The sequence below is a fragment of the Amblyomma maculatum genome, chromosome 4, assembly GCF_055883805.1.
Source record: "Amblyomma maculatum isolate TAMU_Amacu chromosome 4, ASM5588380v1, whole genome shotgun sequence".
Taxonomy (NCBI): domain Eukaryota; kingdom Metazoa; phylum Arthropoda; class Arachnida; order Ixodida; family Ixodidae; genus Amblyomma; species Amblyomma maculatum.
This window is the reverse complement of record NC_139347.1, coordinates 32156416-32183814: the sequence shown is the minus strand read 5'-3', so window position 1 is coordinate 32183814 and position 27399 is coordinate 32156416. Positions and strand designations below refer to the sequence as shown.

The 27399-nt window shown below is 43.7% G+C and overlaps 1 protein-coding gene across 1 annotated transcript in view; it reads right to left on the bottom strand.

The window, feature by feature from the left end:
- LOC146190617 (cell adhesion molecule Dscam1-like) overlaps window positions 1–27399 on the bottom strand; it is an 86956-nt gene that overhangs the window by 42290 nt on the left and 17267 nt on the right. Inside the window, exon 4 of the mRNA XM_084600208.1 lies at window positions 7503–7673. Coding sequence (XP_084456334.1) covers window positions 7503–7673 — 171 coding nt within the window. The remainder of the gene's footprint in view (window positions 1–7502; window positions 7674–27399) is intronic.

Below are 27399 nucleotides of genomic sequence, written 5' to 3'. Positions count from 1 at the left end.
GAAAATTGTGGCACTACTTCTGGACGCTGGAATTAGAGGTTTTTTGTTATCTATTTCATGATGCTCAGCAACCCTATTGTGATGTTTTATGGCTTGCTCTTCGCCAAAATAGAGAAATAAAGCGATTCGAGCGCCTCACCTACGGACTCTGCCGTTTGGCGCAAAACGACGCGCTATCAGTACAAAAGTGCTAGCGACGAAAAAAAAAAAAAAAACCGTTGTCCCTTTCCTCTCCGACGCCACATATGTACGTTCGGATGAGCTGTAAATGAGCCGCTGCTGGTTCCTCCGAAGCTGTAGCGGCAATTCCGTTCTGTTCGCTCGAACGCGGACGAGCTTCGCTATCATGCCCAACCGACGACGGGGGTTCCCTCAAAAGCTGCGCGCCTCGTTAAACGAGACGGGAACACGTATCCGCGCGCGTGCGGCGCGTACGCTAGGTGATATTTCTCCAGTCGGAAACTGCGGCGAACTTAAACACTTCGTGTTCTGCGTGCAGCGAGTGTGCGTCACTATCTTCATGGACTCTGTTCGGTTCACCGCGAAATGGGTCTGACTGAAGTGAATGTAAGCGAGTTCCCCCAGAGAGAGAGTTCTTCTGTCATTAACTCAACTGCCTCCACACGCTCCGTCGTTGCGAATGCCGTGTTTGCTTTGGCGTGCTGACACTTTCTGCGTGACGAAAAGGCGAGAAGAGGTTTATTTGCAATGGTGGATAAATATTACAAATATTCGAATAGGCAATAGAATATTCTCGCATTTCATTCGCACAGTGAATCAAATAGGATACGTTCACAGTTGTTCGAAATGAAGCGAAAAATATATGTTCGCGCATTTTCTGCAATACTTTTTGAAAGATTAGCAAGCAGAAATATAGCACACCGTAATTTCTTAGATGTCTGTTTCAAAACCAGGGACAACTCCAAAGCTGAACAGCATGCTGCCACCATCCGTGTACACAGAATTAACGGTTCAAAGGGAGCCGCATGGTCAATACTGGTCGAAAGGCTATATCGCCTTTACAGGGTCTCCGAGATATGGCAACCCTGTAGGACTCTGGCAGATCCTGAAAATGCTGCTCGGTGCCCTATCACGGAGGCCGTGGCTCATACTTCTGTAGCTTTCGCCCTTTTCATCCACAGTGACGTGGCGCTCGGGTTACGGAATTACTATACTGACTTCGTGTTGCCTAACTCCTGTGATGATAGTTGCGTCTATTGATAGCTGTATGCATATATAGGCTATATGTCTAGTCTGGTTAGCAGTTCTTAGTCGCCGAAACTGTAACGAAAATACAGAGAGAAAAAAGAACAGGACAGCAAACGCGCGGCGTCTTACTTCTTTCTTAGTTCGCCCCTTTTCTCTGTGACTTACCAACTCTAGTTATAACTCCATGTGTTAGAACATGATAGCGATGAGTTATGGTAAATGCTTTTGTGCGATTATTTCTTCTATTCGAATGTTAGTCAAGCTACTAAGTTCGCATTCAATCCAGATGTGTAATTAAAAGATTCTTATTCCATTCGGCAGCAAAACATAGCGATATTCTATTCAATTGCGCTTTCAAAATGTAGTATTCGCGCATGCCTATTTATTTGGTGCAAGGATGCATGAACAACACTCCAACTGAAGCTCTATATGCAATGCTATATCCAGACAATTTGTAAAAGAACATTTCTTCAATGGGAAATTTTTACGAATGCCACAGTTTTGTATCTTATGAGACTGCACCATAACATTCATTATATCAATCCACAGATATTCCCTTGGGTTGCTTGTAGTCTCTTGCTGTTCGTTACTAAAACCGTGCCGAATTAGTTTTTTTATTACAGTCTTAGCTACTCGGTGCAAGCTCAGGGCAAACCTTGTCAGCAAATTAATTCCAGGGACGCACTTGTGTCTGCTCAGTCGCAGACTCACACGCCCTAATGCCGCCTTTTTGTACCGCCGCCTGGTGGACCGCTCGACACTATGCTAGCGAACCTCGGCCGCACTCGGCCAGGTGACGTATGTGCATGGCGTATTAGCTTTTAACTGAAGGAGAGGCGCGGATGGAACTTTGTGAAGACATGTCGTCTTCACAAAGTTCCATGCGCGCCAGCGCGACAGTATTTCGCAGCTGAAATTTCATATGACAGCGCGAGAGTATGCTACAGTCTTGTACGATGCGCGATCGTCTGCGGGAATAGCAAAGCAATAGGACACGCACAGCCCTTTTTCTATGCTATCATATTCCCCTCGTATCGTTCTTGGGCCAGGGAAGCTTATCTGTTAGTTTTGGTCTAGTAGTTCGGCACCCTGTGGCGGCAGTTTTTTTTTCTTTGCTGACATTTCGTGAGCACACACTCTCTCCAGAATTCCCGTCCGAGCACCACTCAAGAGACACGAAATACTTTCGCATTAATATGTTGCTGCGCGTCGGAAAGGCAGCCCATTCCAATTATTATGTTCATAACAGTATCGTAAAATATTCCGAAGTTGTCTCACAAATAAAGTGGTGCCCCAAAGAGCTAGATTTTCGTTTTCATGAAAGTCATATCCCCAAGTTAGTTGTCGAAGCATGAGAACATTCTGATAAAGAATGCTTTCTGAGAACGATCCCCCTTGTGTGCCGACAGCATTTATATCCATATTTTTCCTCAGCACATCCATACATCCGCAGAGGAATCGTTGTCAAGTAGATGTTTGATCTGATACGCAGCATTGTTTTAGAGATTGGACAGCGGGGTCATCACCCGGTGAGTTCTCCAGCTGACACGACCGCTATAAGGCAGAAATTCATGAAACTTATGCTGCGTGGGTGCCTATCTTTTGCACTGCACATTCTAACAAACACCAAAACTGCGTCTGCATAGTCACATTAGAGAAGCCGGAAAGATGTCTCATCAGAAATGCAGGCGCATAAGTAATCGCACAAGTCCTGTCGTTATAAGTCCTTCCAGTACTACCAAGTGCTTCTGGTGTAATTAGTCACCGACATTTAAGCGGTGATCGGTGCTTCGAGGAACAGTAGGTCTGAAGCTTGTGTATAACCCTTTAGCGCTCTACCGCGGTGCCTCAGTGGTAATAGCCCTCGAATGCTCGACCAAAGGAAGCGGGATGAAATCTCGGCCGCAGCGGCCGCTTTTCGATGGAGGCGAAAAGCAAGGCGTCCGTGTATTGTGTCATGGCAGTGTATGTTGAAGGACCCCAGGTGGCCGAAATTTCTGAAGCCCTCCATTACAGTGTCGCTCATAAACTGAATCACTTCAATACGTTAAACCATATAAAACCAACCAAACCAAACCTGAACTCATTCGCAAGAACCCCAAAGCTCTGTCACCAACCCACTTTGCCCGCCGCCTGCGACTACCCTTTTTCTCTCAGTGCTCTGTCGGAGCTGTGACATAGAGTTGGTTGACAGTGCTAACAGAGCACCCCAAAAAACTACGGAAGTTGGAGTCCTTCGAAGCGTGCTGAGCCAGAGACGAGCTCGGAGACAGAGAAGGCCGAATTTTGTCTCACCGCGCAACTTAGCCAGCCATATTCACTCTCGCCTTGCAGAGTAGTCCCGAACGAGCCCTAATTGCATGTTCGCTAGGTAGCTTTCTTCTTGCCTATATACAACATGAGCCCAAGATGCACTAGTGTCACGTTCAGAGCCAGCGAGTCAAACCGCGAGTTATTGTCTACTTATTATTACGCCAAACGACAACTTTCTAAATTTAGCCAAGACATACTTGCTATTGCGCCTCGCTATTCGTCCTCTTTTATTGTTCTGCCTACCTGCCTACCTGGCGTGTACACTGTTTTCCGAACATTGCAGGTAACGAAGCAAGACGGCTAGAAATTTGATTCTGCATATAGCTTTTTCGGTTTAGGACGAATGAACTAAAAGCGGTCAGAGCTGCTTGAGCGGGTTGTATATCGTCTGGTGGCTCGAGCAGAGGCAGAAGTTTTGTCTGGTGTGGTTTGATTTGATTTGATTTAATTCAGTTTGATTATGGTCATCTCGCTCTGGCTCGGTTTAGTTCGATTCGATTTGTTTGGAGCAGTTCAGATTAATTCGGTGTAAATCGTTTCGGTTGAGTTCAGTTCGTATTGGTTTGGTTTGGCTTAGTTTATAAAGATCAACATCACGAACTGATATCGGCTATCAAGCACACCGAAATTTTTGGCTATCCGAGATTCCTGAACGCGCGGACATAGAGGCTTTGCGTTTTGTCTCCATTAAAGCGCGATCTCCTTGGCCGGAATCAAAGTTATGTGCCCTTGGGACCAACAGTCGAGCTCCCTAACCACTCAGCCACTGCGCCGGGGTACAGGTGCATAAGTGAAACATAAGTTAATAACAGTGGCATTTACTAACTGCGCTGCACAAGTAAAACGTCGCATGTAAATGAAATTTGAACGTATTTTGGAGAGATTATGCTGACACAGCTCTTAATATTTCGACATTATGCGCAGGGCAAAAACATATTTGAGGGCTAAATCTGATCCTCGACTGTCCGACACTCTATGCTTGTGTTCATACTGCCAGGTCTGGAACAGTTGATTCGAGCCCATCCACTCCAAGTAATAACTAAACAATCATCAAACTGCCGCTGTGCTGAAGGTGGCGTCACTGAGAGGGGCGTGTACGTTTCTATGAGGACGCAACATTTTCCACTGACCTTCGTTAACGCATCTATTGGTTCAAAGCCGTGTAAGCTCTAGTGCCTGACTGGATATGTAAGGGACAGAGAGGACAAGGCAATTAAACCGTCAAATGATGCACTTGTTGAAGGAATTACACGAAGTTTTGTCTCGCACATGCCAAGTATTTCCAGCCCAACGTAAGTGCTCATACCTGGGGGGCGAAACGCGAATGCGGACTAAGATTAACCTTAGCTATAACTGCAGGTCGAAATTCAGTCTCCCTCTCCACGAAAAAAAAGAAACCACACGGCGCCGTAGGCGTCTTTTGTATGTATTAATATTAAACGGCGAAAAGGAAATGAGCCGGAACTGTTTCGAATACGAATGTTACGGAGTGTGATAGCAAGTTCATGTGTTTGAAGCTTAGCCCAGTGTACAGTTCAGAGGTCTTAATAATATCTTTTTGTTTTCGTCTTTTGCTTACACGTGCGCTCTGAAACAGTAGTTTCTCTCTCTCCTTCTTTCTTTCTTTCTTTCTTTTTTTTTTTTTTTTGAAGTCTCAAATCACGGTTTTTCATTCGTCAAATGCAGACCTGTACACGGAGAAAGTAACCAGTCATCTGCAACGGCTGGTAATAATAACTTACTGGTGCCACAATTTTTCTCTTCACTACACTTCATCTTCCTTGACGCATACATAATGACAGTGAAAGTTTGTCATGTCCACGTCGTGGCATATATCTTTCCCCTCCTGGGCTTGACATTTCATTCGCAGATGTCACTGCCTTCTGTCGCTTGATTAAAGACGCCCGGAGCGCAGCGCTGTCAGGCTTGCCGCGCATTATTTTCTTTTTTCTGCATTACTTTGGCTTTTTTTCCTGCACTGACCCCTTATACTACCTTTCTTTTTTTCTCGCCATTGCTGCAAAAGCAATTAATCCTGCATATTATGCACCTCGTGTCCTGGAGTGCAGAAGCATACTACTGTCTGCGAGGGACTGCCTCTTGTTTGGAGGAGGGGAGAATGACATACGTCATCGCGTTCAGTAACTTTCGGTTTACATACAGTGCGCTCAATTTAAGAGCCACAAATATTGATTGCTATCGGTTTGCTACTCCCAACCTTGCTTTATTGGTAGAAGAAAGTATAAGAAATAATCAAGACTTTGGCATGGGCTAATTAGCGCCCGTCCTGTGTTTGAGTGTTTCTTCATCCTCGTTTGTTTCGCGCTGTTGTTTCGATGGGAAAGAGCATTGAAAACTAGATGTCCCCTCTCCTGCGATAATCATTTCGCGATGGTAGGTGACAGTGGTAAAAACAGTCACATGAATCTGCGTCCTTGCAATGTACAGGCGCAAAAAGAATAATAAGCGAAATAAACATATTTGCTAACGGACTAGTTATGAATCGGGCTCGCTAAGACACCTGACAAGTGCGCTTTCCAAAGCTTATCTGAAAGTCTTCAACAGTACTGCTCTATAAGTTAACGCTTTATTTTTGTTTTATTTTTGCACGTCGTATACGATAGAACCACCCCTAAATATAGGTACGAAGATGCCCTTCTTTTGGTCTGCAGTGCTGACATCAAAAACATTAACTCCGATGCACCAACTTCAAATTCACTATTTCGTAAGTAAATATAAAGCTCGAATGTAAATATTTTCATGATATCATCATTGTGCTGCTAGATGGCTTCATTATCGAAATTAACTATGTTTCCAATAATCCATAAAAACAGGTGGCCGAGAAAGTCACCAAAATATTAAGGAATAGCGTGAATGTGTAGGTATATATAAAAAGGCTTTTTTCGCCCTAAGCACATTAATTTTGGAGTTACTGTTGAAACGTTTTACAATCTCGTAAAATATCAAGTGCCTGCATGTCCTATTTCCTCGTCCATGCATTAGGTCCCGCTACTCCTCGCTAATATCGCGTGATCGCCTCATCGAACTTTGGTAGGCCTAACATCCGCAACACTGCAGTGGAAATATTTTAAGTAAATATCTGTAAGCGGTGGCCCAAATTTAGGCTGAAATAAATAGGATCATTTGGCGGACTAAAACATACATTCTATGAGGAGTAGCCGAAATGTGTAGTCGTGCAGGGGACATCAAATGGCTGGTCATGTTACTGGTGGCGATGATTGTGACAGTGACGTCATACCACGCCCCACATTAGCAAATGCAGTGAATTTTCCATGTTCACGGTTACCGCGGAATCTCGTTAACGTGGGGTGGCTTTCACAAGGCTGATCCTACACGACTTTACATTAGTGTTTAGTTTTTCCTCGCACTGTTTCTCCAGATAAGTACTGCGTCCTTTCCCGTGTATTTTTAACGTTGCTAAATCTCAAAATATTTTTAGTTCTCACGGTTTTTTAATCATTTCTTCTGCCCTTATTACGAATTGTCTTCCAAAGTTCCGTTTAAGCTTATCCACAGTTTTTAAGCAGTCGTTCCGCTTTCGCACTCTGTGTGATTTCAAGGTCCTTCTAGATTATAATGATCGAAGTAAATTTACAGTGGCCTTCACCATCGATTTAACAACTTCAGAATCACTATGGTTCGAGTAATGTCCATACGCAGAAAAAAAAAGGCTGCTACCACTGATTCGCAGTTACACCTCATTACCAGCCTAATAATCTCCAGCAAACTACTATATTTATTCTCTTCCCATTGCTATCAATCTTGCCACTATGAGCGATTGATTACATTCCCGAATACGCACGCCATCACGCATCGGACACGCATCGGGTTCACGTGACTAAGACATGTATGGCATTCCTTGCCTAAATTCCAAGAAATGTATAGAATGAAATCAGCGCTAATTCTTGCTAACAGTGTATCTCTAGAAGATCATTCTTTCAAGGCGCTTCAGCACTCACCTTGCCGACCTGTGTTGTCCAGACTGGCGACTACTATTCCGTCGTTACGAACCCACGACGTCACAGTGACGTAATCCTTGACAGCAGTCGGCAGTTGGCACCGCAGGACGGCGGCGTTTCCTCGTATAGCGTAGACGTCGTGTACGATTGCGGAGAAATTCTCAGCAACCACTGCGAACAACAAGAGACGAACATAGTTTCACATCAAAAAAAAAAAATATATATATATATATGTATTTAAAAGTGAAACTTGACATCGTCCTTTACGAAGACAGGGCAAACAAGTTTTGAGTAGCTGACGCTTCAAACATACAGATTGTTTCAGGAAATCGCGCAAGTTGAAGTTATAAAATGTTGGATGCAGGGCTATATTCAAGCTGCAGAAAGTAACGAGCGCAACTTACAAAAACCGTGAAGCTTCTTAGCATTTTAAGGCGAAAGGCTTTATCGTTGTCGTCAGCAAAAGTGTCACGCTTTTGCGGCGGCTCTGATTGGTCTAGACGGGATGAAGTCATGGAAGCCTCGACCAATCACAGAGCACCATCACAGTATGCGCGAATGCGTGCCTTATATGGCCATATGCCAATCAATGAAAGAAAGCTAATCATTGGCTGATTAAATAATTATTTACATATAATTAATTAGTAGTAATTATTACTATTTACTTATTATATTCTAATAACTGATTATTGTCTATATAATCAATACTTCGTAACTACTGAAAATTGCGTAATTAATTAATTACTAATTATTGCCCCGCACCCGGTAAAATCAACCACACAACAGTAAACGTAGAACAACTGCGAATATACAAGGAGCGCGATCTTGTCGCTGCCAAGCAGAATTCACTGAATAAATGCACTCGCAGAATGTGAAAAAATACTCGCCCGCTTTACTCGTAGCAGCATTCATCGCTACATGCGTAACAGTCGCGTGGTAGATTGCAGCACTCAGGCTTTCGCCTTTCATCACTTGAGTCGCCAAAGTGTCCTCGATTTTTTTCCTTTTTGCATCAATCAACTGAGTTTGCACTTACGCAAAAAATATTTGTATCTTACTATGTATTGCCATGAAATACAGACTATTACGCTATGCAAGCGACATTGAAGCGTCATTGCATGGGATGCCTTTAAATATTGAAATATAATACTAGCGTTTCTACTACCCTTAAATACTAAGTAGATTGTAGAAAGAAAAATATTCACGGTAGCTCTAGCTCGCTTCCAGAACTCGAAGCGGTACCTAAAATAATGCGGTCGTCAGGCACACCTGCCATACCAAGAGAGGAAATAGTGAAAGCTTTTTACGAAAAGTTTAAATGAGAAGTAGAGGCAACTGCAAAATCATAATCTTTTTTTTTTTTCGCCTGGATCTTTCCCCTCCGTGGATGTAAAAACAAAACGACCTGGGGCATATGCACTACGTATAGTCCGCACAGAACTGTGGGCTAGGCTCTTCTTCGCAGCTTCGCCACTTGTCCGGCACAATTTACGCTTCCCGGGGAGCCCAGACTGCGCTTGTCCAAAACGCGTCGGTGCTGGGCAGCGAGATGAACCAAGGAAAGCGAAATCCGACCGCAGCTGCTGTTTTCGTGTCCCTGCCTTTGTGGAAACCATTTACGTCAAGGCGCTGTCTCTGAAACGCCGGAGCCTTACGGTCAGGTTGTATTTTTTCCTCTTCCCCACATCTCGAAACTCGGCCGCCAGAATGAACTCTAATAGGGCACGTACTTCAAGCAATCACATGATGAAAAACGAAGCCACGGTAATTTATTTACGGTTGACAGCATTTTAGTAAACCCGTCACCCATATTTTGTGTCCGTGCGTGTATGTGTGCGTGTTGTGACAGTGTGCGCACGCGTGTGTTGTGTACATGTGTGTGTTGTTTGTGCGCGCGCGTGTGTGTGTGTGTGTGTGTGTGTGTGTGTGTGTGTGCGCGTGCATGTGTGTGTATTGTGTGCGCGTGTGTGCGTGCGTGCGTGCGTGTGTGCGTGCGTGCGTGCGTGTGTGTGTGTGTGTGTGTGTGTGTGTGTGTGTGTGTGTGTGTGTGTGTGTGTGTGTGTGTGTGTGTGTGTGTGTGTGTGTGTGTGTGTGTGTGTGTGTGTGTGTGTGTGTGTGTGTGTGTGTGTGTGTGTGTGTGTGTGTGTGTGTGTGTGTGTGTGTGTGTGTGTGTGTGTGTGTATGCGCGCGCGCGCGCGCGTGTGCGCACAATGAGAATAACGGAAAAGATCTTGGTAGGAAGTCTGAACAGGAGAGCGAGCGAGGAGAGCGGGCGAGGAGAGCGAGCGATGAGTTTAATTTCAGTCACGGCTGCAAAGCGTTCATTCGGGTGCGTGTAGGATGAAATGATGACTAGTACGTAGAGACGAAAATTATTGAACACATTGCAAGATGTTATGCGCAAGACAAAGGGGTCAGCGGCATTCGTGGCGCAGTTGCCCAGATAAGCATTGTGGAGCAAGAACCGAATTCTGAAGGGTCTTCCCTTTTCAGACATTTTATTATCTACGTATATACTTTACTGAAGGAACAAACCGCTTTAATATCTTTAATATTTAACAACGGCCTCATCCATGTTTTGAAAGAACGCAGTAACCAGTCAGATACAAAACGCTAATCATTAATCGCATACACTCGAAGCCTTTTTTTACCCAGTATTAGATAAGAACGCCACTCAGAAGAACGATTCCACCACTTCGAAAAAGTGACTCTGCATGCCGTACGTGTTTCACGGTGGTAATCCTGTCTCACTTGCGTTTTAGCTAATTCACGCTTACCTTAACCGGATCCGAGTTCTTTATTTGCTCTCTTCTCCAGTAATGAAACTCGCTCCATTCATTCCAACCAAAAGTCAGCCACATCTTCGTTCCACTGCAACGCGCATTCGCTTCTTCCGAAAGAGTAAATAGGCAGCGTTCCCTCAAACCAGCGCAGGAAGGATTTCCCTTTCCCAGCCGCATCGTCTATCAAACCCGCTTTTATCAGCTCGCTGCCAGACGCGCTTTGCAGAGAACGCGACGCTCCGCGAAACAGCGGAGGGAGACAGAGCCAAGCCTGTAGCCCAGTCAAGCCAAGCTGAGTCAAGCCGAGTCGCTGCTTCCACAGCTGCTCGTCCATAGCGAGCATGATGGCAACGAAGGGCCGCGTCAAAGAACGCTTCGCTAGGGAAACACTCAGCTCTAAAGCTCGCCTTAGATGCGCCAAGTGCGCCCAGACAGGGCCTCGCCAGATATAAACCTCCTCGCCGCCCTTCTCCCTCTCCTGCTCTTCACCTCTCGCGAAGTCCGTCCACGCACAGTTGCGTTCTCTTTGAGTTTCTCGGCGGTTTGGCGGACCAAAGTTTTTAGAGAGAAATAAACTCTAAGCTCCTTGGGGAACCGCTTTCGTGACCTCTTCGCGACTGAAGCAAAGCAGTGCCTTGTTGCTTTTATATTTATTGTTTACGATCTTAGGCACTGCACTGATGCTTTCTGTTTCTCTTTCTGTCCCTTTTTATTACACCTGCATGTGACGATTCGAAAGGAAAACACTTGGCGCTTGATCTTCGCTTGTTTTGTTTCGACAGCGCTCATTTATATTGATTTCTCCCGCGTTCCCGAAGAAAATCAATACTGCTTTCTCTCCAGTCCCGTGTGGCGCGGCTTTGGAGCCCTGTAATAGTTTGCTGCGAATGAAAGAAGAGAGTGAAATTATGGATATTTATGACGCATTCTGCTTGAATAACAAGACATGAATAATAAGTTGTTCTTTTTTTTCTTTCTTTTATCGGAATGCTTCACTGCATAAATATAAAGTTGAATACAAATTTGGTTGAAACAAAGAAAAAACAAAACCAGTTGTGAGGACTTCGAACATGGAGAACTTCAAACGTTTTTCTTCCTTTTGCTCTGACAACATTATAAAACTAAGGCAAGCAGCGGCGATTGATCTAAAGCGAGTTGCTTTCTCACGCTGTTATTTCCTGTCTTTCAGAAAAGTACTTTTCCGCCCTTCTCCCCTGCACGCTGCATTTCCCGGAAGTTTTATTCAAGTCAAATCTGTGTGGTTTTGAAAGATACAAAATAGACATAACAAATTTGTGGGGTTTTGAAAGATACAATATAGACATAACTCCAGTAACTTTTTTTCTTTCATTTCGAGGCCATGCACGTACGATCCCTGATCACAAAATAAGCGCTATCCCAATCCCAACCGCTTTAGTGTTATTTTTTCAATAGATTATGTATTTTCTTCTCCGTCAAATGATCTATTTTGTGCGTACTTCCGCCAGCCAATACGTCACGTGAGAGAAATAGAAATGTTGTATGAAAAATGCATTTCCAGGCACCTGCCGCCACCGCAGCCTGAAAGTTTTTGTCAAGCGCGTATTGTCGGTCAGATTTAATAATAACAATAATAATAATAATGATCGGTTTACAGGACGGGGAACGCACAATATCTGTCACACTTGTTTCTGTCTACACGGCTACTAATTAGCAAACTTTACATCGATACAGCTGATAGTTAACTATCGGTAGATATTTATGCCTTAGGACAAAACTAACGCTGTAGATGCGCCACGGTGGAAGGCCAATGACTGATGTCAAACACATACTTTATTAACTCGCCATTAATTCAGAGATCCCAAACGTTCAATGAAATACATGCTAGTACCAATATTGTAAACGGACATTCGGACTCGTGCTCAACGTGGTAATGATGAAGATGAACCGTTTTGTCTTTTTTGCTTCTGAAATGTTCTGTTTGCCTAACTCGTCTCGAAAATAAAAAGAATTAAACGAATTACAGGACTTTCTTTTCACATAAGCTTAGGGTCGCATTTATGATGTTTGTCAATATGGGAAAACATCGCTTTTCAGGATATTTGTTTTATCTTCCCTATGTAACATGCAGAGGGAGATATTTATCGAAAACGCATATGCATGAAGTCTCTAACTAAGTAGATTCTTGAAGAAAGGCAATAGTGGTGACCATTGTGTTACCGATGGCACCCGGCGTCTGCTGCGTTCCTGAAGAAACTTCATTGCCAGTTCTATAGTACGCGTATTGAAGCCCGCCTTAATTGTGCGCGCATTGAAAGACGAAAAGTTAAACATGCCTTGCATCAAACCCCTACGCGCTGAAGTTGACTAATTCCCTTGCAGCGGATAAGGCTTTAATACCGGAGAAGTTTAGCTGAAAATATTGCTCACAATGTAAAATGTCACTCCATAGCGACAATACTGTCACGAAATTTTGCACGCAGTGACCCCGAATGCGTAAGTAAGGAGACGACTAGCGCCCTTCCTTTTCTACCTTTCCTCCGCCTATATAGTTTACGTTGGAACATGAGGCGGTCTTGGTTCTATATGTTTTGCGCATACATATTCCCTGGAAATTATTAAGCAGGCGTCGACTTCACTGTTTCGTTCCATGCAGTTTGTTCTACCCGTATAAATGCTTATTCAGAGCTTTCAGGTGTGGGCATGTTCGCAGCTCACGAGCGTATAAAATAAGAAAACATTTAAGAACTCATTCAAGCACTTGCCACCCAGAACGGAACATTACATTCTTGCCATTGTGAACTAGAAGGAAAGTTGCAATGCAATACCCTAATATGATTTCTCTTATTCCCTTATTCTTTAATTGTGTCCCTTAGTCTAAAGAAGTCTGGCAGCAGACGGAATCCGTAGTCACGCTGATGTCAAAGATAGCGTACCTGATTACAATTCATCTAATCACAGTGGAACGCGGAACGCGCCCACCGCTTAGGAACATTATCAGCAAATGACTACTGTCCCATAATAGAGAGGTTCACATTTGTAAACAAAAGGAGTATTTGCGTCGCGCAAAACGTCCTAGCAGAAAGTGCATTATTCGCTGAAGATTATTCCTCATAAAACCGTCTTTCCGTACAAAAAGGCGAATTATTTCGCCCAATGTCAACCCGACTAACGGTTATATCAACTACGCTACAACAAACAGCTTTTAAATAACAGAAGCTTAATGTAAAACATCGATACCGGCTCGGTCTACTATATCGAACAACGTTCGAACAATGTGCCGACCATGTTGACCCGTCCTTTGACATTTCTTCGCTCGGACCATCCTAGGAATGCGAGAGTAGCCGAATAGTTTATCATTTCGAGTGCTTGCATCAGGAGTATTGTTAACTAATACTAATTGTTTTCATCTGCAACCTACTAATTCTTCACCGAAGTCATTGCTTTATCGAAAACCTGTCTCTCTGCTCATGTCCTAGATCCCGAACTGCATCTCAACGCTCCTCGATTTTCTATTTATCGTTCTGACCCCTCTGAATGTCGAGGAGAGGGCTTACTTGTTGCGATCTCGATTAAGCTTTCATATATTGATCTACAAAGCAAATTTTAAATGCCGCGCATTGTCTAGACCTCGCGCATCAAAAACCTTCTCGGCGCAAGTGATAGCCCTCCTCCTTAATCCGCGTTCGTCCACGAGCTGCATAATGCTATAAATGTCATTACAACAAGACTTTCCCCATCACCGTGGCTTTTTATTCGGAGGCGTTAACATTCCAAGCATGTATTGTCATACTGAGTCCCTGTGTTTGTCTCTCTTTTCAACACACGTGAAAAAAATTCCTAGATTTGTGTTCACTTTTCTCTTTATCGCAACTGGTTACTCAACCAACCCGACCATCAACAAAGACAGCAAGAACATAGGATGTAGTTTCAACTTCAACTAATGAAGTAGGTTTTGCTTACGTCATTTCTTACTTACACAGAAAATGTGACCAGTGAATGTAAAAAATATTATTATCCTACTTTCGCTAAGAGCTAGCAATAAACTGAAACTTTTTCATGACTACAACGGAGCTAGATTTTAAACTACAAATAACGAACTCTCATCATTTAATAATATTTTTCTCACAGATGTTTCCCATCGGAACATGCGATCTAACTAAAGGAAAAGGAGGGTGACTGCTCCTGGCCCTACGAGGCTGGGGATGGTAGGCCCCTGCCGTTTGCGGCGGGGGCTCGTTTGGCACCGGTGGTTGTATCCGTTGCAGGCCGTCATTGCACCCATCACCGATTCGGTGGCAGACGACAGCTGTTGCGGCGCGCGTCTTTTTCTCTACCTCTTTTTCTTTCTTCTCTATTTTCTTTCTTTCCGCACGAGGCAGCGAAGGTTCCTCAGCTACAGAGCCAGAGCAGGCCCATGCATTTTCGATTTCTTCTTCATAGTCGCAACATGTCGCACTCTGCTACCTGTTATGTTATTTCGATGTTACCCCCTCTACAATAATGCTCATTGAGCGCTGTAGGTACTTGAATAAATGAATGAATAAATAAATAAATAAATAAATAAATAAATAGCAACAGCTAGCAGCTTTTCGTTGCAAAAGTCTACGAGCTACTCAGTAAGTTAATTTCTAACCGCATCATCATGCCTAACACGCAAACTCCCTTGTACAGCAGCTACATGAAATGATTTTCTAGCATGAAAAATTGTGTTTACAGCTCGGCGACGCTTTGTCGAACTGGTTCTATGTGCTAAGATATAAAACTGCATCTAATAAATATTTCCGTGCGTCTCAACATAATATATTTATGAAACACATTACATATTATAATTTAAGTTGATAAACTTTGCTATGCAGTTCATTCAACGGTGAATGATTCTACTACTTTACTAGATGATGCTGAGTATCTGATCCCAAAAGCTTCATGTGCTAGTGAATTTATCGAAAAGTTTCCAGCACTATTGCCGTTTTTGCTGCCAATCAACCTGCTTATAACCATGTTATTATGCCTCCCAAAGAAGTTTATCGAGATTATTAAAATTCTTTTCTTTTATGGGTCTGACTTAATTAACTCGAAATTAGTGAAAAACATCTCCAATTTTATTTACATCCAAGCTTTTCAGGAATCATTTGCCGGAAAGCCGTGAAAGTCACCCCTATGAACAAAACTGGCGTTAAAACATTACCTCTCGACTACCGCTTCATTTCGTCCATGCTGTTTGCCGCAAAATGGTCGAACATATCCCATCGTCTAATCTCATCATATTTCTAAAATCTAAGTCACTTTCATTTTCACACTGTCATTTTTCACACTGGCGCAACATGGACTCCGCAAATCATACTCTTGGGAGACCCAACTTATATCGTTCACTCCTGCAATACATCTTACTCACATGCGGTTGTTCTTTGCCGACGGTATCTTGATATACTTTTCAAAAGCATTCGATAAACCATGCCATAAATCACTAGTTCTGAAGTTGAACTAGTGAATCATAGATCACGATTTACTAAAGCGTTAAAAATGTTTTCCTGTTAACGGCTGATGGTTATAACCTTTCTTTGATCAATATTACGGATGGCACACCACAAGGCACATTCCTTGGATTCCTTCTATTTCTTATTTATAACAATATTCGCCCCTTGCTCATAAAATCTAATATCTGTCGACTTCTTCATAAACAATTTCGCCATTATTACGAAAACAATACTGAAGACTCTTCAAATTTCTCATCTTACCAAACGATGTAACATCTTGGTGCAATACGTGACTAATGAAGCTAAACAATTACAAGTGAAATATTATGCAGTCTCCAGGATGGATAATATGTAATGGTATCCATCCGGAAGTTGGTGCAGGCGCAATCACTGTTCCTGAAGCTCTGGGCTTTAGAGATAACAGTGGCCGGGTGAATAAAACGGCGGTGGAAACTAGCAAAAAACGACTGGAAGATTGGTGGCTTAAAAGCAGAGAAGTGACATAATGTTAGTAATGTAGGAACAAAATTTAATAAATGGAATGATAGTTTAGTTAACCATTCTAAATCAATAATTAAGATATAGGGAGAAAAATGAGCATGATAGCTACTGCTACCACCCCGTTTCAAAGGGGACGCTCCTATATTCCATCCATCCATCCATCCATCCATATCTTACTTCCTGCTGTATAAACAACAGGAGTTTGCATTTGCAGCCAGTATATTTCCACACACAAATTGGAGCTCATGTAAAAGCCAGTCGAACGTGATGGTATAATATTGGACATTAACAAACATTGATAACCGCTTGTTGGCCATCTAGGCCGTAACTTTTTTAACACTGGTATGGGATCCCTATCAGGAATGGTTGAATACCTAACCAGTTCACTTTAATTTAACAGGACAGCTAGGACACATAATACAAACTGCGGACTTGACATGCCATTCTTATAATGACGAAGAAAAAAAACCTCCTCTGAGCCCTTTCCACATATTTTACCATCGCCCTACAATCTGCCATTAACTCGTCTCGTCCCATCAGTAAATATCAAATTGCAATAATTATCATCACAAAGTGGGCACTGAATCACCGAGAGCACAAGAATTCATTCTGTCATTCATATTTCTATCACGCGTACTGCTCCGCGTAGTTTCTATCCGCGTACTGTAGTTAGGGCGCTCGGCTATACTGAGACCGTGGCAACGACTTTTCGATGGAGAATAGAGGCAAGGTACCAGTGTGCTGTGCAATGTCAGTGCACATTAAAGAACTAAAGGCGGTCGAAATTTCCGGAGTCCTCCGCTACGGCGTCCTCATAGCCTGAGTCGCTTTGGGAGGAGGTTAAACTCCAGAAATTCTAGTCGAAACCAACACAAATCTGCTACCGCACGGAAGCGAAATCCCTTTCCCGCAGAATTTGAGAATATTAACGTTAACCGCCTTTATAGCGCTACGCACGCAGACACTGCGTATTCAGGTTTTTTCTAGCCTTGCGTATTTTGAACAGTATATTTAGTTTTTTATGTTCAAGTTTTGTATCCTAATTTTTCACTACTTATCCCCTTCTATACTACATTTCGCCTCGAGGGGCAAAATAAATAACAACAAAATACGTACACTTATAATATAAAGCAAGTAAGTACAATTCGCAAGCGCACTTTCTATCAGAGAACTAGTTTCTGAGTTTTCTTTCGGGTGACATTCGAAGGCCAAGTGTAATGCTAATAAATATAGTCTATTGGAGGAAGCTCGCCAAATGAATTTATTTCCTAAATAGGTATCTTATTGTAGACTGTTCAACTGATCCATGGCGGTGCCCTGGACTATAAAAGTGTTTTTCTATATCAGTTTCTTACCAAAGAAAACCTAAACAATTAGTCGAGCACTCCTCTCTTGATCAGGATGAGCTAGGGTGCTACTCTATGCATTTGTTAGATAAAACGTTAAAAGAAAGTGTAGTAGTAGTATTTCCGTTACCATTCCAAATACGGTACTCCTTCACTTGTCGCCCTCAGCGAGCGCAGACAAAAAAAAAAAAAAAAAAAAAAAAGCCGTTCTTGTTTTCCACTTTTCTCGCCACGTGTGCTTGGCCGCAGGTGCGACGGCTTTCAGGACGCGACTTGGCTGCAGAGCAGAAGTTTTAGTTTTCATTTTTTTTTTTTTTGCAACACACCGTCTTGTGAAGACACACCCGCGTAAAAAATAAAGTGGTCGGTGGAACACCAATGATATTGAATTTCGGCAACCTTGTCGAACCCTTACTTTTTTTTATTACACCCAGTAAGTGACAATGCGTTTCGCTTTCAATGAGTGCTTTCCACTTCGCCCTTGTGCACAAGTACCCGTATGCCGAGGAGACGCTCTTCTAATCCCGACATTCTTGTACGGAAAAGGCAGGCCGCACTGGTGGCGACTTACTACATGGACGGAGCAATTTCTATTCTCACTAAAACCACGTACACGACAACGAATATATAGCGGCTAGTTTTCGTCTCACGCCCACCTGTGAAAAACTAAGAAATTGAAAATCCATGCGAAGGGAGTCAGCCTTCATGAGAGCAGTAACCAAGCTACAATACCGGAAACGAAAACAAATATTTCGAAATCGGCAGTTTTTTTGTTTTTTTGTTTTTTGTGTAATGCCTGCTTCTAGAGAGGAGAGCGCACCATACCTAGGCAGTCTTCTTGCTTAAATGTCGTCCTCACTCTATGTTCTTTCCTATCAGCGAGCGAGGTTTGCTTCTCTTAATAACATGGAGTATAACGGAGTTTTAAGGCCACTGACCATCTCCGCAATATGATCACTGGAAATAAGTTTCTGCCTTTACAAAATGCCTGCGCGCAGCTCATGTATGGAGACGCCTCGTGTCTTGCATCTCTTGCGTGGCTCTCATCTGTATTCTGCCCGTAGCGCGCAGTTCACGCCCTGCCGTGGAATTCTGCATGACCGGAATCGGGGTCGGTATGATATGCATTTATTCGCTTCTCCCAATTGAGGTATTCTACTTGATACTTCATAATCGTTTCGAATGTATTTGCACATAATTTTGCACATAATTTGTCAGCACTGTGCAAATGTTTCAGCTTTCGTCGATACTAGAAAAAAGCGTTATCATGCGCTTTCTTTTTTTTCTTTTCCACATTGATTTGGTAGGGTTTTCGGAACATTTTAGAATCTGGCGCATGTTGTGGTCTGCACAGATGCCAGTCAACTGAAGCTGGAAGCGAGCAGGACAAAATGCTAGTTGATGCAGGCAAAGGAGGCATTCTTCCTTCGGGAAAACTCACTAATTTTGGTCTGATTCGGGAGCGTTAACGTCCCAAAGCGACTGCAGCTTTAAGGGCACTGTTGTGGAGTGCTCCGGAAATTTCGACTAGCTGGCGCTATTTAACGTGCACTGATATCGCACAGCGCACAGACGCCTCTTTACCAAGAATATCGAGTAATTTTCTATCAAAATTTGACGCACCTGTTTTTTGTACAGCGTTCAGGGTAGTGTCATGTACCATTTCGCTTTCCACGGGCGTCCATGTGCTAGTCACGTTGAAAGATAGTTTACTACGCTGATTCGAACCGATGACATATTTACCTCTGACTGTAGACCATTCACCGTAAGCCTAGGTGTCCACTGATAAGTCAGTGAGCCCGTCGATTCTTCAAAACCGACAGATTTTTCTTTCTGATAAGGTACCAGACTCTCAATACTAAGCCACCAAGTAAATGCGTGCATGCCAAACCATGCCAAATCATGTCAAACAATATTTTCCTACATCCTAATCGGTTTAGCGGAGTTAAACCACAGCTTTTTTTTTTGTCCCCGTACTGTTTTCCCTTGTGCTGCTTTGCCGCTGGGCTGCTTTAGCCATAACGTGGTAGCCATAACGTGGTAGCGTTAACCCAGGCAGCACATACCACTAGCCCGATATTGTTACTGTGTTGGCAATTCGCTGATCCTATGTCAAGCCGGACATTGGCGACATGACACCAATATTGGGCCAATGACTTGTGGAGCCTGGGAAAGAGCCGTTCTGCAGAAAATATGCGATCGGTGTTGTCAGCACTCTTGGTGTGGTTGTTGTGAGCGAAAAGACGCAAGCATGTCTCTAGAAGGTGGTACGGGCGGATACTGACGAGTAGGTAGATAGTGTGGCATCTCGAGACCATATAGCGTGGCCGATTAAGATGCTACCAGCAGATGATTCATATTTTCGAAGGAAGGTTGAAGGGAATCTATCCCTCCACTGCCCTTAGACCCTGGTAGTATGTAGGAAATGCAATGGTCCGATATTGGGCTGGACATTGCCAACAAAGTACCAATGTTAGGTTAATGAATTGTGCTTCCTGGGGAGCCGGATACTCTACTCCTCCAAGAAGTGGATAAAGTGGGACTTCCTACCCATGCTAGGTGGTTCTTTACATAAAATGGTAGCTTCCGATAGCAGCCAAACGCGTGCACGATTTAGGATATCTGCAAGGGGAGTGCAGAGTCGAGAATTAAGTGCTCATCAAGTTTTTATCTGTCTGGTATGACGCCCATTATTATTTCGTTTGTTCTTCTTTTTTTCTTTAATGAGTAAGCACAGAGCCACCATTCGCCTAATTTTGACTTAAGCTGAAATGGCAGGAACTGGAATCGTTAATGACTGCGACATTGCAACTAGCGGGACAGCACGCTAGCGTGCTGTCCCGTCGGTACCTTTTGTCGCTGTCCTTTGTGTTTTTCACGCTAGTTGCAATGTCGCAGTCATTAACGAATACACACCAACTAGCCCAACTGTCTTCCATGAACTGGAAATCGAACGCTCCGGAACCCTCGAGCCAGACACGTCATTGCTAGACCGCTTGGACACGTTCGATATACGACTGGGTTAAAGCAAGGTTTAATATGTTGGTCGCCTTTTTTTCTCATAATTTATCAGAATACGAGTACATGCTAATTTATATACGCAACCCGAAACCGAAAGCGAAGTGGAAAGAGAAGTGCTAGGGCTCCTAAATACGCGTTATAACGGACCACGCTCGTTCGGGCGACATGTATTTTTCCTGTCTTCGATATCTGACCTTGCTATGTCTCTCTTTCATGTCACAGTCACTGTATCAACCATTACGTTGTAAGCAGATTATGCTCACCGCCTTCCACGCGCAATGGGCATTAATTAGAGCCTGCGCATATGGCATCCTTTTCATGAGAGCATAACTGAGTGGCATATCGTTCTTGATATGTAATTAGGTCTCGGCAGGCACCCAACACTTGTTGTAATGATGCCTGCTATACAATACACAGAAAATAATGTGCATTGGAGCGGTTTTGTTTTCTTTTAAAATACTCGGATGACAATTAAAAAAAACTCCACCTTGCAGTGGCCCGAGTTTCTAAAAAGGTGGGCGTTAGTTGCGAAAACAACAACGTGCGTTAACAATTAAGGTATGATTCTTTTTGCACAGAGCATAACAAATTTCATTTGCAACCATAAAAAAACTCGCGCATTTAGCAGAAACAACCTAAAATATTTGCAACCAGCTTTTCGCTAAAGCCAAATAGCCAGTCTATGACCATAGCAAACTATAGCAAACAGGATTAAAAACAAGTAACACTGTTTATCATGTCATGAAACTTGATTTTTTTTCTTTTCATGTTCGTTTTTTGCTTTCGTTTAGCTTCGTTCCGCGGTATTCATGACAAAATGATCGACCTTATCCTTCCCCATGAATGCATATACGATGGTGCAGAAAAGTGTATCACAATGTATATTTCTTGGCGGTTACTTTTTCTTTCTCTCGCTCGTAACTTATTTCTATCACTTCTCAACACCCTGGTCGGCAGAAGATGGCTCTATCACAAAAGGTACCGAGTTGTCCCACACAGGCGCAAAGATTGCCTCGGAGCCGCTTCAACAGCTCCCGAAAATCCCCAACGGCCAAAAGCAACGTTCCTTGCCAAATGCAGCCTTCTCCCGGCGCGACAAGTGGGCGGACGAAATCGGTCACGGCACAAGCGAGTCGCTCTCTATGTGTCGCCTGCCGGTTTCACACACCCAAGCGCGCACACATACAAACACACGCACACACTGATTGCGCTCACCGCCGCCACGTCGGCGCCTCTCCTGATGTTCACGGGGGTTGGCGAGACGAGCATCATTCTCGCGGTAAAGTGCAGTGGTGCCCGGACGCGCGTCGCCTCGCTCTGATTACGGATATTAGCGGAGCGAGCGACCTGCGACAAATGCGGCCTCTTCCTTCTGTCGGAATAGCGTTCGCAGAGAGTAACGCCCCTTTCCACTTCACTGAGTGGCGACTTATTTCAGCTCTACCCGCTAGTTTATTTACTTTATTGTGCAAGTGTGGCAGCTTTGTTGTCGCGGCAAAGATGATCGCGGCACACTGATCCGAGGAATAAAGAAAGAAGCAAAGAGCGGAGGCGACGGGCATTAACGCTTCAGATGCGCTCCGGGAGTGTACGCTTGACGAGCATTCGATGTTGATGTCTTCCTTTTCCGAGGAAACCATGTGCACACTTGGGGCCGGCCGCTTTGTCGTGCGAACCTAACCTACTTGTGTTGAGTGGCCGCTGAGCCTGATGTCAACACTGTGCCCTGTAGTGTAAACTTGTTACATAATCAGTGGCCATCGCATAAATAAACGCTGTATTTTTTAAAGTTATCTTCAGTTTCAAATTCTGCACTATTGATGTGAGAACAATAACGCCATCTGCTACATTTTTGAAGTAAGAGCTAGAGTGCGCTCAATAAAATGAAATACCATCGAGCACGAATCATAATGTTCTTGGTACTCACCATAGCTCTAGCGTTTCGACGACAACCCCGCGCCCTTTTCTTGCCCTTTTGTTGCGTTTTCTGCGAGGAGGACTTTTTCAGGAGATAATGACATGGAAGGTGTCTTACGATATATTGATATGCTTGTGCAGCCTCTCAAAGGTCGCCGATAAGCTGTTCGAAATCCAAGCCTGAATAAAAATTTGTTCCCCATATTCAACGAGCCATCGGGCTCATTATTAACGAGATGCGAAGAAACATAAACAGGGAAACGTTTGCAAGACGTTATCGAAACATCTAAGGTGGCGATATGGACGGATTGACGGGCGAGTGAATTTACGAACGTGCGGATTCATAACATGCACTGCACGAACAAGCATGCGGACAGCTTCAGATCTTTCAAGCCCACGAGAACTGATCATAGGAAATTAGTCATGTTCATTCTTCATTTTCTGCATGGCGTGCTATGCACAAAATATTTAGGAGATTACATGTGTTAATATAACCTCGCTGTACAGTGCTTCTTGGGTGCTTTTGTATAATCTGTGTGGTGCTTCTGTTAGTTATGTGCTTTTGTATATTCAGAAATTCTGGGTAGTTCCATCACGATCATTATCAGCTTGACTATGTATTATACCTAAGCGATGTAGATGTTCTATCTCTTCGCCACCGCTATGACTACGGCTAGGGCAGTTTAAAGGACATTTACTACTATTTTTCTACCTTCACTGCATAGTGGAGGCGCGTCTCTGTGTTGCTCATTACTTTTTTTGTTTCGATTTCATATGGTACTTACATTCTACTAAAATTTTGACGGAAAATACTGTATTACCTGGCACACATCCCTATAAAACAAAACGAAGATGATGCGCGCAAAGGGTATCCAAGGGCAAAACTTTGGGAGAATCGAAAGACGACCCGGATTTAAATATCGGAGAATTTCGAGCAAGAGAGGATGACGAAGGAGAGGCACTTTGAAAACCTTTTTTCAAATTTGAAGATGAAAGCAGCAGAGACACGGATATACGCTCATGTAGCCCTGATCAGATTCCTTCGCAAATTGGACGCAATGCTCTCCAGTTCCCCCTCCTTTCCGGTTTAGCCTATACATCCTTTCAAAGCAGACGTATCGAGTAGAAAAGAAGCGTTCCACTTTTATTGCATGTTCTCCAGGATTATTTCACGAGTGGAAGTGCGGCACAGGTACACGTAAAAATCTATGCACTACGAACAACGCTTGGATACGCCTATATTTATTATGTCCGCACATACAAAAAAAAAAAACATGTATCCACTATCTATATGCTGAATTATTCTTGGGCCTGGAAGCTATGAGTTAGGTGCTGTTAGCCGGTAATTCAAAAAGTAAGCCCACAAACGCGTAAGATATATATTTTTTTTCTCTTAAAAAATTACGCGTTGCTTTTCGAAGCGTATTCCTTTGGTACAAACTACATGTTTTATGCCTGCTTTCTTGCTCTTCTATGTATTTGGGGACCTGATTTGACTCTTTTGAAGACTACGATCGATCAAACCAAAGCCGACGCGCACAGATGGAGAGTGGTGTGAACTTAGGCGTTCTTCACGATAGGCTATTTTAGAGAAATTGATATTTCTTGCAAAATAATAAATAGGCGGCAAAATCGGAAGCTTCTCAGTCACATCAGTCACACAGAATTATTCTTGGGGCTCAAATGCCTCCAAAGCTCTTTTGGATTGCAGAAGCAAGCAAACAGTTCACAATACCGCTGTGTGAGAAAAAGACACGCAATATGCGGGCCTAAACAGCACGTAACACAACAGCCCTTTCGAACGAATGAACGTATATTTTGAGCCCCCGAGCTTTCAAGCGCCTCCTGACGTGCGCAACTATACCTACAAAGATACGTGATTGTATTAGCTGCAGTAGTCGCTCTTGTAGCGTAAGCATGTTTAGTTTTTGCTGTTTTCTATTAACATGTTACATAGGTTATGTAAACACAAAAACCCGGCTGCATCCGACGTTTCACGCAAAGAGCAGAAAAAAAAAAGTCAACATGCTTATCTTCTCTAACGGCATATTTCAACCCGCGGTGGCTCGAACAGTGCAATTTCATTTGCCGCTGTTTAAGAGCACTCAGGTGTGTGTGTGTGTGTGTGTGTGTGTGTGTGTGTGTGTGTGTGTGTGTGTGTGTGTGTGTGTGTGTGTGTGTGTGTGTGTGTGTGTGTGTGTGTGTGTGTGTGTGTGTGTGTGTGTGTGTGTGTGTGTGTGTGTGTGTGTGCGTGTGCGTGTGCGTGTGCGTGTGCGTGTGCGTGTGCGTGTGCGTGCGTGTGTGTGTGCGTGTGCGTGTGCGTGTGTGCGTGTGCGTGTGCGTGTGCGTGTGCGTGTGCGTGTGCGTGTGTGTGTGTGTGTGTGTGTGTGTGTGTGTGTGTGTGTGTGTGTGTGTGTGTGTGTGTGTGTGTGTGTGTGTGTGTGTGTGTGTGTGTGTGTGTGTGTGTGTGTGTGTGTGTGTGTGCGCGCGTGCGTGCGTGCGTGCGTGCTGCAAGGGAAGAGTTCAGAAAGTGGAAAACCCAAACATACTCATGTGCCTCAAATGAACGGAGTGCAAATATAAGTCCACCGTAGCTCCCAACTTAACCTCCATTACGGTCTCTTCCAGGCACTGAACAGAAAGAGTAAAAACCCGGGCGAATTCTTCGCACTTTCTAAGCTAGTGATGAGGCAGCCGAAAAGGCAAAAACGAGAGTGTTATCGTCTCGTGTTTCCCGCTCTTCCAGTGCTTGCTCAATACGCTGAGCGATTTCATCAACAAAAGGAGAGCATAAGGCGCAGCACATATCTTTCCTCAGCATGGAAAAAATGTAATGCTGTATAATGTGATTTCAATTTATTTTTAAACATTCGCTGTTATGTGTCCCTGAAGAACAAAGCATGGCGGTAGAAAACAAAATAACTATCAGTTGTCACCGGTGCGTTGCTCAGGCCTCAACTCCGTCTACGGCAAAAATACTTTCTAACCGGGAAGATATGCCATCGCATGTCTGAATGGCTATTCCCTTGACATGGTCTAAAACACTGGCGCCAAAAAGCTCCAGATAAGGCTGCGCCAGCAAAAAAACACACAAAAAAAAAACACCGAATAATGACTCATTAAGAACTTTAGTCCCCTATCTTCTGGGGAAAAAGCTGTAGAATTACCCTAACGAAATGCGCACAATAAATAAATTAAGGTGTTAGCGACTTCTATAAGCAATCCCAAAATTTCTTCATGGGCCTCTCTAGCCGGTGCGAATAGGAAAGTCACATTCTATGCACTAAGACGCCTAATTAGCATAACTGCTAAAAAGAATTTTTTGTTTGTTTCTTTGTTTAAAAACGGGTAAAAATCACTAAAGAACTTCACGTACGAACGAGCAAGCAAGGGGTACTCCACCAAGTTGTAGAAGAATAAAAATAGCCGCGGACCATGGGCTCCCTTGGTGAGCGCCACATGACGGCTTCCGAATATTCTCCCCTAATGTCGAACTTTCAGCCACTGCACTTTTGAAATCGTATCCATTTCCTTTCGTGCGTGCGCCATACTCTTCAACGGAGTCTGGAGCCGGACTTTGGAAACAGCCTTCATCAATTTTCATAACAATGCGATTCAGGGCAAACGCATCAGCTCGCTGCCGCTTGCTGCCACGCTGTTGTTATTTTTTAACATGATAGCACTAGAAGCATCTTGGAGAGAGACTTCAGCTTCCGATGTGTCATCATGTGTCATAAAATCTGATGACTGGTAGTGGGGATGGGAAACGTCATGGACCATGTGACACAGTGGCCATTTGTGTGGGCGTGAGCTGCTGACAGATGCTCGTCGTCATTGAGTAGGTGCGCAAGTCATGTGATATATGGCCGAAAGTGGTTCTGAGCTCAATGGCTGGACTTGGTTGAGTGCAGTCGTGCCAAGGCAGCTCCGCATATCAGGATAGAATGGAGCCAGATATAATAAACGCTGCATATATGTATATAGTGGTGGAACACTCTGTCAAGTTGAGATGGTGGCCACACAAGCACGTCGCCGAAGATTGAGTATCGGCACGTTTTACAGACTCAGCGTATGATACAAGCAGTATTGACGAAGGAGGAGAGCAGACCGAACAGGCCTAATACTTCGACCATATCGCGTTCTCAACACGTAATTTAATTAGCTGTCAAATTGCATTTTAGGTGATTTACCTGGCATTGGACTTTCAAAACTGGGCACCACTACATTGTTGCTCAATTGCTGTGCAGCCATGGTGCGCGCCTGGTGCCTATAGCAAGCAATAAGGTGACGCCCAGGGAGCATTTTGTCCCATCTTGTGTGCGCAGTAGTCCTAACGACCTAAAAAACCGGATCACCTTTGGAGGAAGAACATTTCTCCGCCGCATTTGTAGACTACAAGATGTCCACGGCACGGTTGCGAGCGTGCAACGCGGACGTTGGAGCGTTATATAACTGCGATATGATTGCAAATAATTTTTCTCGAAAGCAGGGAAGAAAAGTACGTATATCGGTTGTTATTGCTTTAAGGTGGGAAACGTGTACTGCTTCATTTTTTTTTTGTCTTTTCCCACAATGTAAGACAATTGGAGTGCGTACTTTCTTAAGACTGTAGAGATGCTCTGCAAACAACTTCTTGTTTTTTTTTTGTTTTTTTTTTAATGTCGCTTACAGCAGTTACAGTTAACGTGTATAATTACTTACACACGCTTGTGGGATCATACAGCCTGTGTAAACTCCGGTAGCACAGACCTCCTTTTCAAGCCGAGAAGCTCGAAACTGAGCTTTCCTTCGAAAGCGGGAAGCGAGGTTCGCGGAGCCTCTTCTAACCGTACGTTACTAAGAAAGCCGAACCTGGGGCCGGGTAACTTTTGCG